We start from the raw sequence: 14,779 nt of genomic DNA on the forward strand, positions 1-14,779 counted from the left end.
TTAGAAGAGAGAGAGAGAAAGAGAGACAGGGTGGGAAGAGTTGGAAAGGGTGGAAGAACGTTGGGGCTTCTGCGCGTGGCGGGAAAGGAAATGTGGTAGGGGGATGCAAGCCCAGAAGGGAGAGGAGGGGAAAGAGAAACACGATGTTGGGGTTGGAAAAGCGCGATCCCTCAGTCGGGATGCCGGCCGCGTATCCTCTCGTCCTCGCTTTGTACCGTGATGTTCGGTGAACGTGCGAACCGTGTTTTAGGGAGCGTCGGCAACCGTTCGCGGTTCTTCACGGCTACGCTTTTCCTACTTTCCACTTTTGCAACCAGTGTTTGGACCGATAATTCGACCGGTTCCATCGGTGAGTGCGCATTCTTTGGCTACCCTGGTGGAATACTCTCGGCCCCTGGTGGCGGTCAAAACCGCATCTTCGTTTCCCACATCTTTCACTTCGCACACGTGTACTATTTACTCGTATATATGAAAATTTCATCAATTTCGTTCATCTCAATTTCTTCCCCTTCTTCCATCTCCATCCATCCCTACAAACTTTGGATTTCGCGTTTAAAAGAGAAAAAAAGTTTTCCAGTGGACGTGTCGCTTCGTCTAGTCGTTGTAATCAAAGGTTACCAAAGATTGCGGTGAAATTTTTTTTCGCTATCGAAAAACTTGTTCATCGTTCGTTTTTTATCTCGCGTCCTCACCGCCGTTTTCCTTGTCCATCTTGCATTGTCGAGAGCAAAATCTTCCCGCGATTCTCGTCAACTTTTGATCAAAAGTATAAATATCGAAAAAAGGAAGAGTAAAAATAAAATTTCGAAAGATAGAAAAAAAAAGAATTCATTTAAAATCTCTGATATAATCTGATTAAATCGCGATTAACTGGAAAATTGTTCATCTTTCTCACGAATTGTAACTCTTTGTATAATTTTTTATTTTTTTCCATTTCATTTCCTTACGATTACTCGATAAATTGGATTATCGAGCAGTAAAGTGTAAAACGCGAGGATGTTCGATGAAATGTGTTCGTAAATGTGTCGGTACAGTTAACAGTGCCACTTATAATTAATTAATAATCCGTTCTCGGATAACACGTGTAACGAGTGATGGTCGTGATTTTAATTCGCGTTTCGTGTGCGTTTCGCCCATGTATGAGCGAATAATCGATCGCGTTAGATTTACCGAAACATACCGTTCAATTTCCACGAACGAGGTTTAGCTACAAGATATCTGTATTCGGTTTCAATTGTGCGGTTGTCATCATTACCGTTCAAAGTTATTTCACGTATCTAACTCGTGATACCGCTACACGTATGTTACAACGAGTAGGAATGCAATTTCACGCTGTTATCGGTGAATGCAATCACCGCGCGTTTTCGAGATTTCGAGTCGAATCGCACACAGAGACGATTACATTCGACGTTCGTGCTTTTCCTACTCGCGACAAGACGCGATCGTTCTTTCTCTTCCGGAATATCTCGCAATCTCGTTGCAATCTAACGGAAATTTATAATTTTATAATTTTCTTCAACTAAAACTAATCACTCTTCGATCGAAAACTTTGCAACTGGGTACTTGGAAATAGGCGATTAACGTTTATCGAATTTTTCGCGATCGATAAATGATCGCGGGTTATCCAAGCTTTATACGATGCTGCTAACAGCGAATACTTTTCCATTCGTTAAAACGCAATTGTTTTTAACCATTTAACGAGTTTGAAAGCGGTTATCGTCGTTATTCACTGGTTTAACACCGCTAACAATCGGCCTCGCGCACCGCTTTAAGAGTACACTTGTCCCGATTGTTGGAAATCTCCGTTCAATACCGAACGGATTGGATCGAGAATACAACGATTAATCGAAAACGAAAAGAAAAAAACAATTTTCTTTTCACGTTTATTATCTCCAATGTGTTTTTTTTCTTCTCGTTTCTTTTTTTTTCTTTCGCGAAATGTAAATAATCCGAATCAAAGTTGCGTGATTTTCGAGAAGAAACTAGATAGAAGTAAGAAAATTATTCGCCCAAAGAAACTACAAAGAATAAAACGGAACGTTGCGAATTACGAATTCCCATTAGAAAATATTTATACGGTATTTCATTCTAGAGAAGAATCTATCTATTTACTATTTGCGAGAATAATCTAAACGGAAATATGGTGCGTGACGAGAAATGCATACATCACACGCATCCACTTTCACGAGCGAAGAAAATACCGTTGATTTACAGCTACCGTTTACCCTGAGAACATTCCCTTCTTACCAAAGATAAATCGACGAGCTTTGCGATATTTACTTTTCTCTTACGTAACGTTAGGCGTACTTGAAATTTGTTACGTTACGCGCTATAAATCTTCGTCTAACAATTCGTCTGTTTAAAATCTATTTATCGAGATATCGACAGTTTAATTCCACGTATATATTTCACACGTTATTCATACGTTGTTACTTATGCATGAAATTGTACTACAAAGTCAATTTGTTTTCATTAAATTAATATAGCTGATTTAAACCTCGTGTATAATTATTTACAAAACGATAATTATAATATCGTAACGTTTCATTCTCGAATTATATTTCATTATAATTTCTCGTATAACTTATATCGTTATAATTTCACGCGGTAGGATAAAATTCGGGATTCGGGGAAAGAAGAAAATTGAGGGTAAACGGTATTAGGCCTATTTTATAATATCGGTATACGAGCCGCACGATACCATTATTAAAGATGACAACGAGAAATTATTCGGTTGATAGTTATTCCTAGCGTGCTACAAACCCATTTGTGGTTGAACGTCGCGCGCCGTGTAGCTGAAGCGTGCATGCAAAATGAGAGAGGCCATCAGTCTGATTCAGCTATCGGTAATTTTACAAATTCAAGTTGGCGCCGAGTATTATCAATCGGAATTTAATTCGCGCAAAACGTATACGTGTACGTTCATCGAATTTTCACGCCTCTCGAAATTGATTTAAACAAATGGCACGGCTCGTATCGAGCCGTTACAGAAAAGCAAGAGCATCGACCACCGCTTTCCAAAAGTGATTTATTTCCCTATCGTTCGACTCGTCGTTAACTACGGATACGATTCATACCGGAATAAATTCTCGCTCTCGTGACGAAATTGTCAAAGGAACGATCCAATCTTCGGCCATCTGCGCATCTTTCATCCCCATTTTCTTTCACCGACTCGAATACCCGCCACAAATTATTTCTAACCTGATAGATTCGCGTGATATCTATATATATATATGTATGTGGCACGATGAAATGAAATCGTAATCGTAAGTGGAAAAGAAAAGTAAGCAAGACGAATAGGTAGTGTAACCGATGACGTGACAAACGTCCTCTCCTCGATAGTATAGTGGTTAGTATCCCCGCCTGTCACGCGGGAGACCGGGGTTCGATTCCCCGTCGGGGAGTGAAAAATAATTTTTATTTTTTCCTCCTTCTTTCCTCTCGCAACACACGAAATATTGCGTCGAAAATTACGTCGTTAAGTAGATTAAATTAATGTAAAAGTGACGTACAGTAATTTCTCGCGTAAAGATGGGAAAATTTTGATGCGATTGTGATTCGAATTAATGATATGGGAAAAGATGATTTCGTCCGAAGCTGGAAACATGAGCAAATCGCTTCGATCGAAACATTTTCCGATAATCCTCTCAGTCAGGCGTAGATTAAGCTCAAACACGTCGCACAACCGTACTTCAGTTTGCTGTCAAATGCAAATACCGCGTGTTCTTGCGAGCTAATGTCGGATCGCTATTGAGTTGAAAAAAACGTGTCGTAGGTAGGGATACAATTTAATAGCGCGACTTATAAATGGATCGTTATTTACCTTTGCTCTTATCATTTTTTATCTTAGAATATATCCACTTCGCTTATCTTATATTTCGATAAATATTTATAGCTTGCGATTTTTATTAAATTTTCATCGTTGATTCGATCAACTTAAATCCGTTGTATTTATGTCGCAATATTCACGATTGTTTTTTTTTCCATCGTTATGAATAAAATTTTCGAATGTGGGACACAAAAAAGCGAGAAAACGGTTCATTGTCGTGTTCGTATACGGAAAAAAGCGAAAAAATTGGGAGCTTGTTTAATAATTCTGAGCCACCGTTAATTTTTATAATTGATCGCACGTGCCGATGGATGCTATATATGTTTCTGTTTTATTCTATTTTAAACCGATTCAATTTTCTATTCGGATAAATGTGGATATATTTCGGATATATATTTACTTCTTTACTCTTTTTTATATTTTTTCCCGCACGCAGTATAATTTACACGCGATCAAAGATGACCGTTCTTCGCTCGAATTCCAATCGTTTCAAATCAAAATCGTTCGCGTTATTTTTCCAAACGATTCGCATCTCGATATACAATTCTTTCAATATAATTCCATACTGGTTTTTAAGACTATTTCGCGCTTCTTCGCCGATTCTACTACAAAATTTTCAGCTTCGCGTTATACGATATTCGCGTTCGAATATTAGAGATCTTTTTCAAACTCGATAGCGGGAAGCACGAGTCGAGCATGTTTCTGCTGCGAAAGTTGTCGGTCTTCTCTAGCATCTGATAAACTGTGAACATAGGAATCGTCGATTAGAAATTAATTGGAAACATCCATTAAGCAGGCCTGTTGGATCGAAGCAACGGCTGTTTTATACGTACGTTGCACCATGTCGGTTGCAAAGTTTGCAACAGGTACGCGACAAGACGTGGTCGATGTTTCCAGCTGTTGTGCGACAGGTCAGCTTTGCCGTTCTCCAGTTGAGAATCGCATACCGCGTCACACCCGCTATGCATGCAATTCATTGGTAATAAATTGCGTATTCGATAGAACCGATTCGATTAAGTGGGCGTGATCCAACGATACGATCCCAACGAGCTGGTCGGGAAAAAATAGAGATAAAATTATCCGCGTAACTCGATCAATCTCGATTATTATTCTTAAAACTTGAAATCACAGTGTTGAGTTCTAATTACTTACTTGGGGAAGAGGAGAATTCATTCTTTTAAGAAAGACAGGAAAAAGGAGAAGAAACAACAGAGTAGAAATCTTGAATCCAATTCTAAAAGAATCTCCTCGGGAGAGAAGGAACGTGGGCTGGCTGTAGCTGCATGTGAACTTTAAGTTCTTTAGGCAGAATTATGCGGTGTAAGCGTTGGGAGGTATTAAACTCACAGTCGGAAAATTTCATTTCTTTCCTAATAAACTTCACGGTGTTCACTTTTTCTTTTTAGCGCAATCTCTTTTTTCTTCCCCCTCCCCCTTCCATCTCACTCGCCTACATTTTTGCTTCAACAAATTTCAATTTTTAATATTTCATCGAGACGAGACTTCTTTCTTCTTCTTCTTCTTCCTCTTCTTCTTCATCTTCCTCTTCTTCTTTCTCTTCTTCTTCTTCTTCCTCTTCTTCTTCTTCTTCCTTTTCTTCTCCCTTTTATCTTTGTAGATAACGATGGCACAATTAAAGATTTATCAATTGGAAGAAAAAAACGCGTCTTAATCGTATACGGATCGAAGTAATTACTGTACAAGTAGACGAAAAGTGTTGACCGAAGGTACAGGGATAGGTAGAAAGCAAACGACGAGTTTTTCGAGGGAAACGGCTAATATATTCCATTTCGCGTGAAAGATTAAGAAAACACTCGAGTCACTGTCGTCGGAATACTGGAAAAGGCAAATGACGAAGAAAGAACGTCGCAAAGAAACGGTCGAGTCCTAACGTTCCGTTATATACGTAGACCGGAAAGAGCCAAGATCGGCACAGCGAAGAACTTTCAGACCAAGAAAACGTATAAAGAAGTTTCGAAGAAGAGGAAAAGCTCGAGTGAATCGTATCGACGATTCGCTCTTTTAATAGGCGAAAATACGCGCGAAAAGAAAACGTTTCAACGCGGGACGAGAAAAAAATATCCTGTGTAAATATCGATAAACTATCGATAAACGATACTTGAAAAATAAATTTTTAATTATTAAGTAGTTATGCTGTTTATGTATATATATATAAATATACATCTAGTTAGATTTTTTATAATTTCAGCTTTATCATTTTTTTTTGTTTCTATCGATTATTGTCATTCGTATGGTATTTTTTAAGTATGGTATCATATTAAATAAAAGAAGAAAAAGAGGAAAAAGATACGAACGAAAAATATACAAAATTTATATCATTCTCTCGTTTTAAATTCTTTTTTTATTATTCACTCGATGTAAAATTAACCTAGTTTTCCTTTCCGGTTCAAATACACAGAAGAATTTTACGCGACAAGGTGCGTGCTATGAAACAAGTTTATTAGAAATAGAGATTTTTTTCTCGCATTTTTCTCGCAACAATTGTGCGTAACATCGCCGAGCGATCACGACGATACGATCACGAATCGAACACGAGTGACGAAGATGAAGATATAAAGAAAACGTAGTCTTTATTCGAAGTAGCAGCGATGTCAATTAAATCGACGAATTCGGTTTTTCTGTCGCATCAGAGGAAACGTATGACGTGGTATTCTTTCTATTAGCACGCTTCATTGAGCTTAAATATATAAAAGATTTCCTCCTATTTTGGAAAAAGAGAAAAACGAAAACTAGCGCGACTGGATTGATTCTTTTATCTTATTTCTTTCGAGAGGAGAAATATCGAATATCAGCTCGGATATACCACTGTGCCTTCAATTCTCGTAACGCTTTCAATTGTTTACATACATCTAGGATTGGAAAAACTCGTGATTGTAAATATTTGAAAAAAGAGACGTTCGAAAAAATGTAAAACTTGCAACTCGATCGTGCGCCATGTATTCGATATTAATTGTTAATACAAAAAATTGTACGAGTAAATAAATAACTTCGTCTTTTCTGAAAGTGGCTTCTTTAGAATCTAGGTATTTCCGTAAATGCACGAGTAATGTACAATGTTTCCCAGAGCACAATTACCGTTTTTGTTATCATCGATGCAGTTTCTATTATCATCGTGTTATAAACTTCTATTATTCCTCGCGTTATAAAGGTTATCGTTAACACTGTTATATCAAAGTCTCGTTAACCCATTCATATGCGGTAACGCACGAATTAACGTATATGGCATACGTGTATTTCCACGCTTCAACCATCAGAATCCTCGAGACATCGTTCTCTTTGAACCGCTACTTATTTATCACTTATTATTTACAATGAAATTCTACTCGAGTGAGCCGCGTTTATTGCGTTAAATGTTTGCAATTATCATTTCGGATTTAGATTTATTTTACGAAACGTTATTATATATATATATAGCTAAGTTAAGTTTATCGTTCGGATAAAGAAAGCAATCGTGATAGGAGGAAATAGACGTTGGATCGAGGACGATCGAATAGTAAAAGGAAACGGATTTCAAATCGCATCACGAGAACGAATATCGAGATCGATAACTCCTATTTCCTCGAGCTATATTTATATATGTTATATTTTTCAAAATCCATCAACAATATGAAATATTTTATCGATGGATTTCACTTTTTTGTATGATAACGTATCCTTTGATCGTGTACGTACGTAAATAGTAATAACATATATTTATACACAAGCAAGATACGTGGATCTAGACGAGAATTGTGTCGGAGGTATAATAATCCTTAAGGTCCGTTAAATATTTTCAATTCAAAGATCATTCTCGATATTTGCGATAATAAGTTAACAAAAGAGAATTGGGATTTATGAAAATTTACCCTATCGATCCGTACAATTCAAACGAAAAATGCAAATATTCGATTCCTGTCTTTTATAATAATATAGCTCGTGCGATATAAGAAAATAAAGAAAATGTAAAGATGTAATCACTTGTAAGAAATGGTGGCGTACGGTAGACATACAAGAAGAAAACAAACACGGATCAAGGAGATAGGTCGGAATATAATATCGTCTAAATAAAAATGCACAGAGATAAAACGAAACCGTACACGAGTAGTTTCGTACACGAGCCGTACTTACACGAGCTTTTCATATTTCTCAAGATTGAGATTAAAGTTTTACCAAGATATCTTATCTTTATCGCAACATAGTTGTTGCTTGCGAATTATCGATATTTCGTGTTAATATCGATAATTACGGTTTACGAAATTTGATAATTTTACTCGTAATAAACTTTAATAATACGGTGGAAAGGATTGGGTGAACGCGTAACCGTGTTTTCCAGTTATTGGTCGAGTTCGAAAAATGTATCTTTCTCTGACCGAATCTCGTAAGACAAAAGTTAACTAATAATAGATAAGAGATTGAGAAAATGGATCGGAATAAGAATGAACTGTCTTTGTTCAAACAAGAGGCTAGAAACAGATAAGCGAAGATCGGGAGAAAATGGATCGAGATAGAATAAGGAAACGTAGAATGAAGAAATGGGAATCAGATTCGAAACGCTGTGCGATTATGGAGATCTCGCGAACGATAATCCTTCATTTCGCAGGGTACAATTGCTATGTTCTTGGCGAATTTTCGAAAACGTAGTTTCCGTACGAATAGAGGAGTGATATTGCGATGGAAATGTTGGAAACGCGGATCAGTCATTCTCGAGTAAAAAATTCTATTTAAAATACACGAAATGTAACGAGTCAATTAAAATTTTAACCCGCTATTATAATAACTGCGAATAGTGGCGATCCGAATGGATTTTGGCGAATTGATATTTCGTAACGTACGTGCAGTTGAAATTCCATTTTTCACGTAAACGCGTATAATTGCGCGTATATTTCCCCCATCCGTTTGTCTGGACTAGATACAAAGTTAGTCGATTCAATTACACGGTTGCGATATTTCCCGACTCCTCTAACATTTACATATCTCACGCGTCGTGTATTCCTTTCGTTCCTTTCATTCCTTTTCACTTAGTAACGTTTAAACGATCTTGTTAAGATCGCTCGAAAAAATTAATCTCACGGTGCGCGCTTTCGGCTACGATAAAAAAGTATTTCATCGTTTATTCGCTTAAATATCTGAAAAATGTCGACGTACATGCTTTTGTTGTTTCGTTTCAACTAACGCAAGACATTTTTATTTGCTAAATTATACCAGTGACGTTGGTACATCTCTTTGCTAAATAAATTTTCACGTAACAACAGTTCTTTGTCGGAAAAAAAATCTCTTCAAAAATTGTTGAAATCGTACAAAGTGTGCACGACAATTAAACGAAAAAGAGATTTAATTTCGAATGAATTTATTTACAAATTTATTTACAAAATTTATAAATTTCGATTTCTAAAAAAATTGCTTACCTCTGGAAAACGTATCGGAGATCATATCGCGCAAGCTCACGATCGCAATTTTAAAGAAGAGAAGTAAAAGAAACCTATCTATTTGATTATCCTTTCGATTTTTAATTCGAGGAAGATCGAATTAGACGCGATACTAAATTTTATTTTTTTATTTTCGAATAAAACGTTATTACGAAAAACGGAAGGGAATATCTAACGGCCTCTGGCAAATTTGTAAAAATATACGTGACTAGAAATAACGGAAAACCGTTGGATACATTTGGTAAAATGAAAAAAAACGATGCAGGACATAGGATTGACAGTCGTTGTAATGAAAGAATTAAAGTGTCCGCTCTTCGTTATTTGGAAACTTTTCATCCTATAGTCCGAATTCGTTTGATTTATTTTTCTCCCCCTTGTTGATTTGTCACCGACTATCCAGGAAGGAAAGGGGGCTGTTTCGGTAACGGGGCTCGAGCGAAGCCATGAAAGTAAAACCGAGGGAAATTGACGAACGCGTAACACGTATCGTAAAGTGGAAACGTTACGCGAGACGAAATCTCAATAATCGTAATTAAATCAAACGTAAATGTACGCGAGATATACGATTCATCGAAAAAACCAGGCAAATATAGAAAAGATATTAAAAAAACGTATTTATGTATTGCCTGATTGTGAAAAATATTAGAAATATCAAAATTTTTGTTTTTTCGAATCAAAATATAAATATTTGCAACGATGTATCAGTGAACGAATGGATATGCGAGTATACGTGTGTGAGAAAATTGCTCGATCGAAAATTGATCGTCCGTGCACGTTGTACGATTACTATTCCAAAATTGCGATAAATACGGTAAATGCAAATTCTATCGCATTCCATTATTCGATTGTTCCCATAAACAAAGTAAATTACAAAATAAACGTTCATTGGTACATTCTCTTCGTTCGTTTCAAATAGTCTCTTTTTCTTTTTTCTACGCATCTAACGTTCCATCGTCTCGTTCTCGCGTTGCTCGAATAATTAATTCGTGTTAATCGATACGAATAATACAAAAAAATGATAAAAAAAATGTTTCTCTTTGATGGATATATAAGATAAAAGAAAATCTGATCCGTTTTGCATAGTTAATCGTCGCTCAAATTGTACCGTATAGTAACATTATTTCGCAGCGGTTAATTCGACGTTATAGTCGAACGTATCATACAGGATATCGATAGCCTCGCCGTTATATATAGCGAATCGCATCTTTCCAAGGATTAATGTTCCCGATAACGTTATTGTCCTACGTGCATTCTATGTGTATTCGCAGAAGTACAAGGAAGATCGAAGAAAGATTATTTCCCATCGTTTGTTATCCATTCCCTGTGTAACGCTATATCACGGCCGATCGATAGATTATAATTTTGACAGCATCCGCGTGCTCGAAGAATATGGACAACTCGTCGTAGCTCGTAGGCGTATCGACGATAGAAACGATACAATTCATCGACCCGCTATATAGATTATACATGCACGTAAATGATTCACGATTATGGTAACGGCCGCATCTCTCTTGAACCCCACTTTTCACACGTGCCACGGTAAATTTGCTCTTTCCACCGGCGAATCCTCGTACGGTTCATCGCACACTTGGCAGCCATCGTATTTTATTTCCTTTCCCGCCTTCCACCTATCGTGTGTGTTTCACGACGTGCTTCTAGATATTTATTCCTTCGTAGGCATAGTTTTACAGTCGCTGTTTCGCTTTTGCCCGAGTCGAGAATAAATTGAAATAACCCAATCTTTTAACCATTATTTTCAACTCAATTTCCATTTACATTCTTCATATTTAACAATAAACAAAAAGTAAGAAACAACAACAATTCGATCTTATCTCGTATAATTATATACGTTTTATAAGGTTTGTTTTGACGCCACCTTTCTTTCCGCTATCAAGGGGGTAAGGTAATTATCTTAGGTAATTACGGTTAATTGGCTTTCCAATGGTAATACGGCTAATTATGTCGTAAATTCTTGACTCGACCCTTTTCGTCATGTCACGTTTTTTTAACGTTTTATTCAAATTAGAATAAAGTTTCGTAGAGGTTCGTATTTCTCGCGTTCTTATTATCAGAGCGTCGGTTGAGATGCAAATCGATAAGATTTTTTTCAGCGTTGCGATTAATTCACTAGATCGAGATCTCTTTTAAATTTCTGCTTCATATTTTAAACGAAGTTAATCTAATTTCATCTCCGCGCTAAGATATTTGCTCTAGCCGTAACGTATTATAATTAAATTATTTACCTTTAACATTTAACGATCATCGAAAGCTATTCTATCAATTCAACCCAGAAATTCTATCCAAAAAACGATATGGGAATAATTTGTTCCCATAATTAGTTACGAAATATTAAAGTTTGCCTCCGATAGAAACGTATCTCTAAGTTTAAATTAACGTTATAATTTTTATCGTAGCTATCCGAAAGCTTACAAATTTGAACAAATCGATTCGTACCGTTGGTTTGATGGTTCATTTAAAAATAGAGTGAAAAAATAATTTATACATTCGGTATATCGGAGGGAATACCATCGAATATAAATAAAGAGTAGTGACTTGGTTGTTTCAGAGTACGTGTATCGAACCTATTCATTTGTAGGAAAACCCGATCGATTGTCGGAAAATAATGAATTTTGGTTGCGCACAGTTCAAAGAGATCGAGAGTCTGTTAGGTTTCACACGAGATCGTATTGCTTCATTGTTATTCGAGTATTGTTTTTCTTTTTTTTTTTTTGCCCTCCTCTTCTCTCTTTTTCTTTTCTCTTTTTAATTCTCGGTCGATCGAGCGTGTATCGTTGAAGAACAAATTAATCTCTTTTTGAATATTTATTTTCTCTTTTATTAACGATATTTAAACAACTTTATAACGTTATAGTATTCGTGTGTCGCTATCGATCGATCGGACAACTGAATTTTAATAGAAATTTAAGTAGACGGTCAGTTTGTAAGAGATGTTGTTTGTAATTATGCGAAGCAAATTGAACGAAAAATACGTTTTGAAAAATACGTAATGAAAATACGTAAATAATATGTTTGGAGCGGTTCTGTTGATTGGAAAAAAGCGACGGTTGAAAGAAAATTGACCCGTTTGATCGTTCTAAGATGAAAGTCCGAACAAGTATACGCCGTATACGATGAAAGGGGTGAGAGATATGGAAAACGGTAAAACAACATCGTGTGAAAATGCATCGTAAACGGGAAATACAATTTGAATCCGTAACGTTAGCTGGTATTGAAAGGTCGCTATAAAACTCGAGTCCGTGGTATCGTAAAACTCGAAAAATATCGGCGAGTTTTTCCACGATCCTCGATCTATAGGTTAGAAACGTAGACGTAGAATCAAAGATTGCGTTATATCTATTCTAAAGGTTTTCTGTATTTCTACGAAATGATTTGAAAATATTTTATAAGCGTACGGATAGAATTTCGAAAGAGGCATCGATCACGGCAACTGATTACGCTTGCTTTTACAAATTTCCTTTTTCCCCTCGTCTCTTTCGATGTTTATTATTCCGAATTATCGATTTCACAGTAACGTAATTAACGTAAATCGCAGGTTCCAGCCAGATCTGCGGTTATTCGGTTCGGTCAAATATTTCATCGATTTAAAACGAAAACAACGATAAATCGATTTATCGTGTTTCGAAATCGGAGAAAAAAAATGATCGCATCTAATTAAAATTGCAACACGAATATCGACGAAATTTAATTCTTTATCATTGAAATTTATTTAGCGAGCGGCCAAATGGCAAAGGAAGGAGAAGAAGAATCGAAGAACATTAGAAAAGTAAGGTACGTTCGAACGTGTAATCGAGTAGAAAAGACACGGGAAACTGTTTACGCGAAATTAATCGATTTTACACTTAAATAGAATGGTAAAATTAGCAAAAAATCGATACAACGAACTGCACACGTAATACAAAATACGATACGAGACGTAAAAATCATAGATTAATATTTTATTTTTAGAAACGATGAGTATACAATCATAGGTATTCAAGATCCTTCAAAAATTGTTTCGCGTGACACAGATACGAATTATAGTATAGATAAATTCTATACTTGAGAATTGATTGTCGATTCGATACTTTGATAATTCGTTTGGATGTAATCGATAAACCAATTGCATAAAACGAAATAAATCGTTCGTATTAAATACCGTTTGTAAGGAGAAAATTATCGTTCGTAATTTCATGAAGCTCTATGAAACGTTCTTCAAGGAAATTACACGTCTATATATATATAACGATTTATCAAGCTTTCGTCTCTTTTTATAAAATCTGTTTTAATCATTACAAAATTATTACTCGTTCGAACGAGATTCTGTTTCTTTATTTCTCGGGTTAAACGATCGAACAAACTATACAATTAAATTCTTTTAAAGCGTGCTTGATTAATCGTGGAAACTAGAAAAAAATTTTCCATAAGTTATGCGAAATAAAAGGTTCGTTTCGAAACTACGTATCGGAACGCGGTAAACGGATGCAACGATAAACAGAGCGAACCAATGTCCGCTTAATTGGAAATTGTACGAATAGACTTTTGATTTTCGAGGCATTTTCGCTTCACGCGCAATTCTGTTTCCGCGACATCGATCACATCACGATATCGATAGTTACGAATATAAATAATAAATAAAAAATAAATAAAATTATCACTCGATACTCTCGCGTTGTCGCGAGAGAAGGCGTGCTTTCGTAATTGTGATATACTCGTGTAATAAGAAGAAGAGATTTCTAATCGTTGAAAGATGGCGGGATTTAGCTTCGTCATTTTAAAAGTTTTAAACGTAAACATCCATTTTAAGAGATGGACGTAAAACAAGTTGAATTTCAGTTTAGGAAAAGGGAAAAGTTGAAGAAAACTGGGTCCCGGTGAAATATCAGAGATAGGGGTAATCTGGTTTTATAATTTTATTTCAGTTCGGTATTTCTTATAAAAGAATGTATAAGTAGTTAGTAGATTATGACCGAATAATTTTACGTTAAAACTTTTGCCTTATGGATTATTGTTTAAATCCTCCATCTTAATATTTCGTAATTTGCGATTAAACGATTATTAGATATAACCTTCAACCGCAAAAACTTTCCAATTACAAACAAATGAATACAACGATTCCAACTAGTCGGATTCCAACTAATTTGGCATGATCGAATTTGCAAATTTCGCTGCACCCTCTTATACCCTTCGTATCTATTTTATATTCGATGATTATCAGAACGAAATAGATGGGATTACAGATAAAATTAAAACTCGTAGATGGCGTTGCTTTAAATGATCGTTTATTATTCTTCTTTACGTTACGATATTTAAACGTTTATTATCATAATAATTTTACCAAACTCGTCGCCGAAATAAAATTGAAATCTAATCTTTCGGAAGATGGCTATGGATTTTAATGAAACGACACGTTTCGAGTTAAAGTTAAGATGGATTATATAATGGTCGGAGATTGATTTACTTTGCTTGTTTTTCAGATACGAAAAGTGACTTTTCAACGAGAACCGAAAAGCCAACTTTATGAAAG

General features: G+C 35.9%; 1 protein-coding gene, 1 long non-coding RNA gene and 1 other non-coding gene across 6 annotated transcripts in view; 2 read left to right on the forward strand and 1 right to left on the reverse strand.

Moving 5' to 3' along the window:
- Positions 1–14,779, forward strand: part of LOC107993988 (neurotrimin-like) — a 171,424-nt gene that overhangs the window by 94,645 nt on the left and 62,000 nt on the right. Inside the window, exon 1 of one of the 4 annotated variants that reach the window (XM_062080717.1) lies at positions 153–349. The exons of the other annotated variants lie outside the window; for them this stretch is intronic. Within the exon in view, the coding sequence (XP_061936701.1) occupies positions 220–349 (130 nt within the window). The 5' untranslated portion in view covers positions 153–219. Of the gene's footprint in view, positions 1–152; positions 350–14,779 lie in introns of those variants that run through there. 4 annotated transcript variants of the gene reach the window in all.
- Positions 3,333–3,404, forward strand: Trnad-guc (transfer RNA aspartic acid (anticodon GUC)). Its single transcript has one exon. It is a non-coding gene; the product is annotated as a tRNA-Asp (tRNA).
- Positions 4,436–6,133, reverse strand: LOC114578089 (uncharacterized). The gene is made up of 3 exons (XR_009831497.1): positions 4,982–6,133; positions 4,663–4,879; positions 4,436–4,571 (listed from the first exon to the last, which is right to left on the reverse strand). It is a non-coding gene; the product is annotated as an uncharacterized LOC114578089 (long non-coding RNA).

The sequence above is a fragment of the Apis cerana genome, linkage group LG10 (genome assembly GCF_029169275.1).
Source record: "Apis cerana isolate GH-2021 linkage group LG10, AcerK_1.0, whole genome shotgun sequence".
NCBI classification, from domain to species: domain Eukaryota; kingdom Metazoa; phylum Arthropoda; class Insecta; order Hymenoptera; family Apidae; genus Apis; species Apis cerana.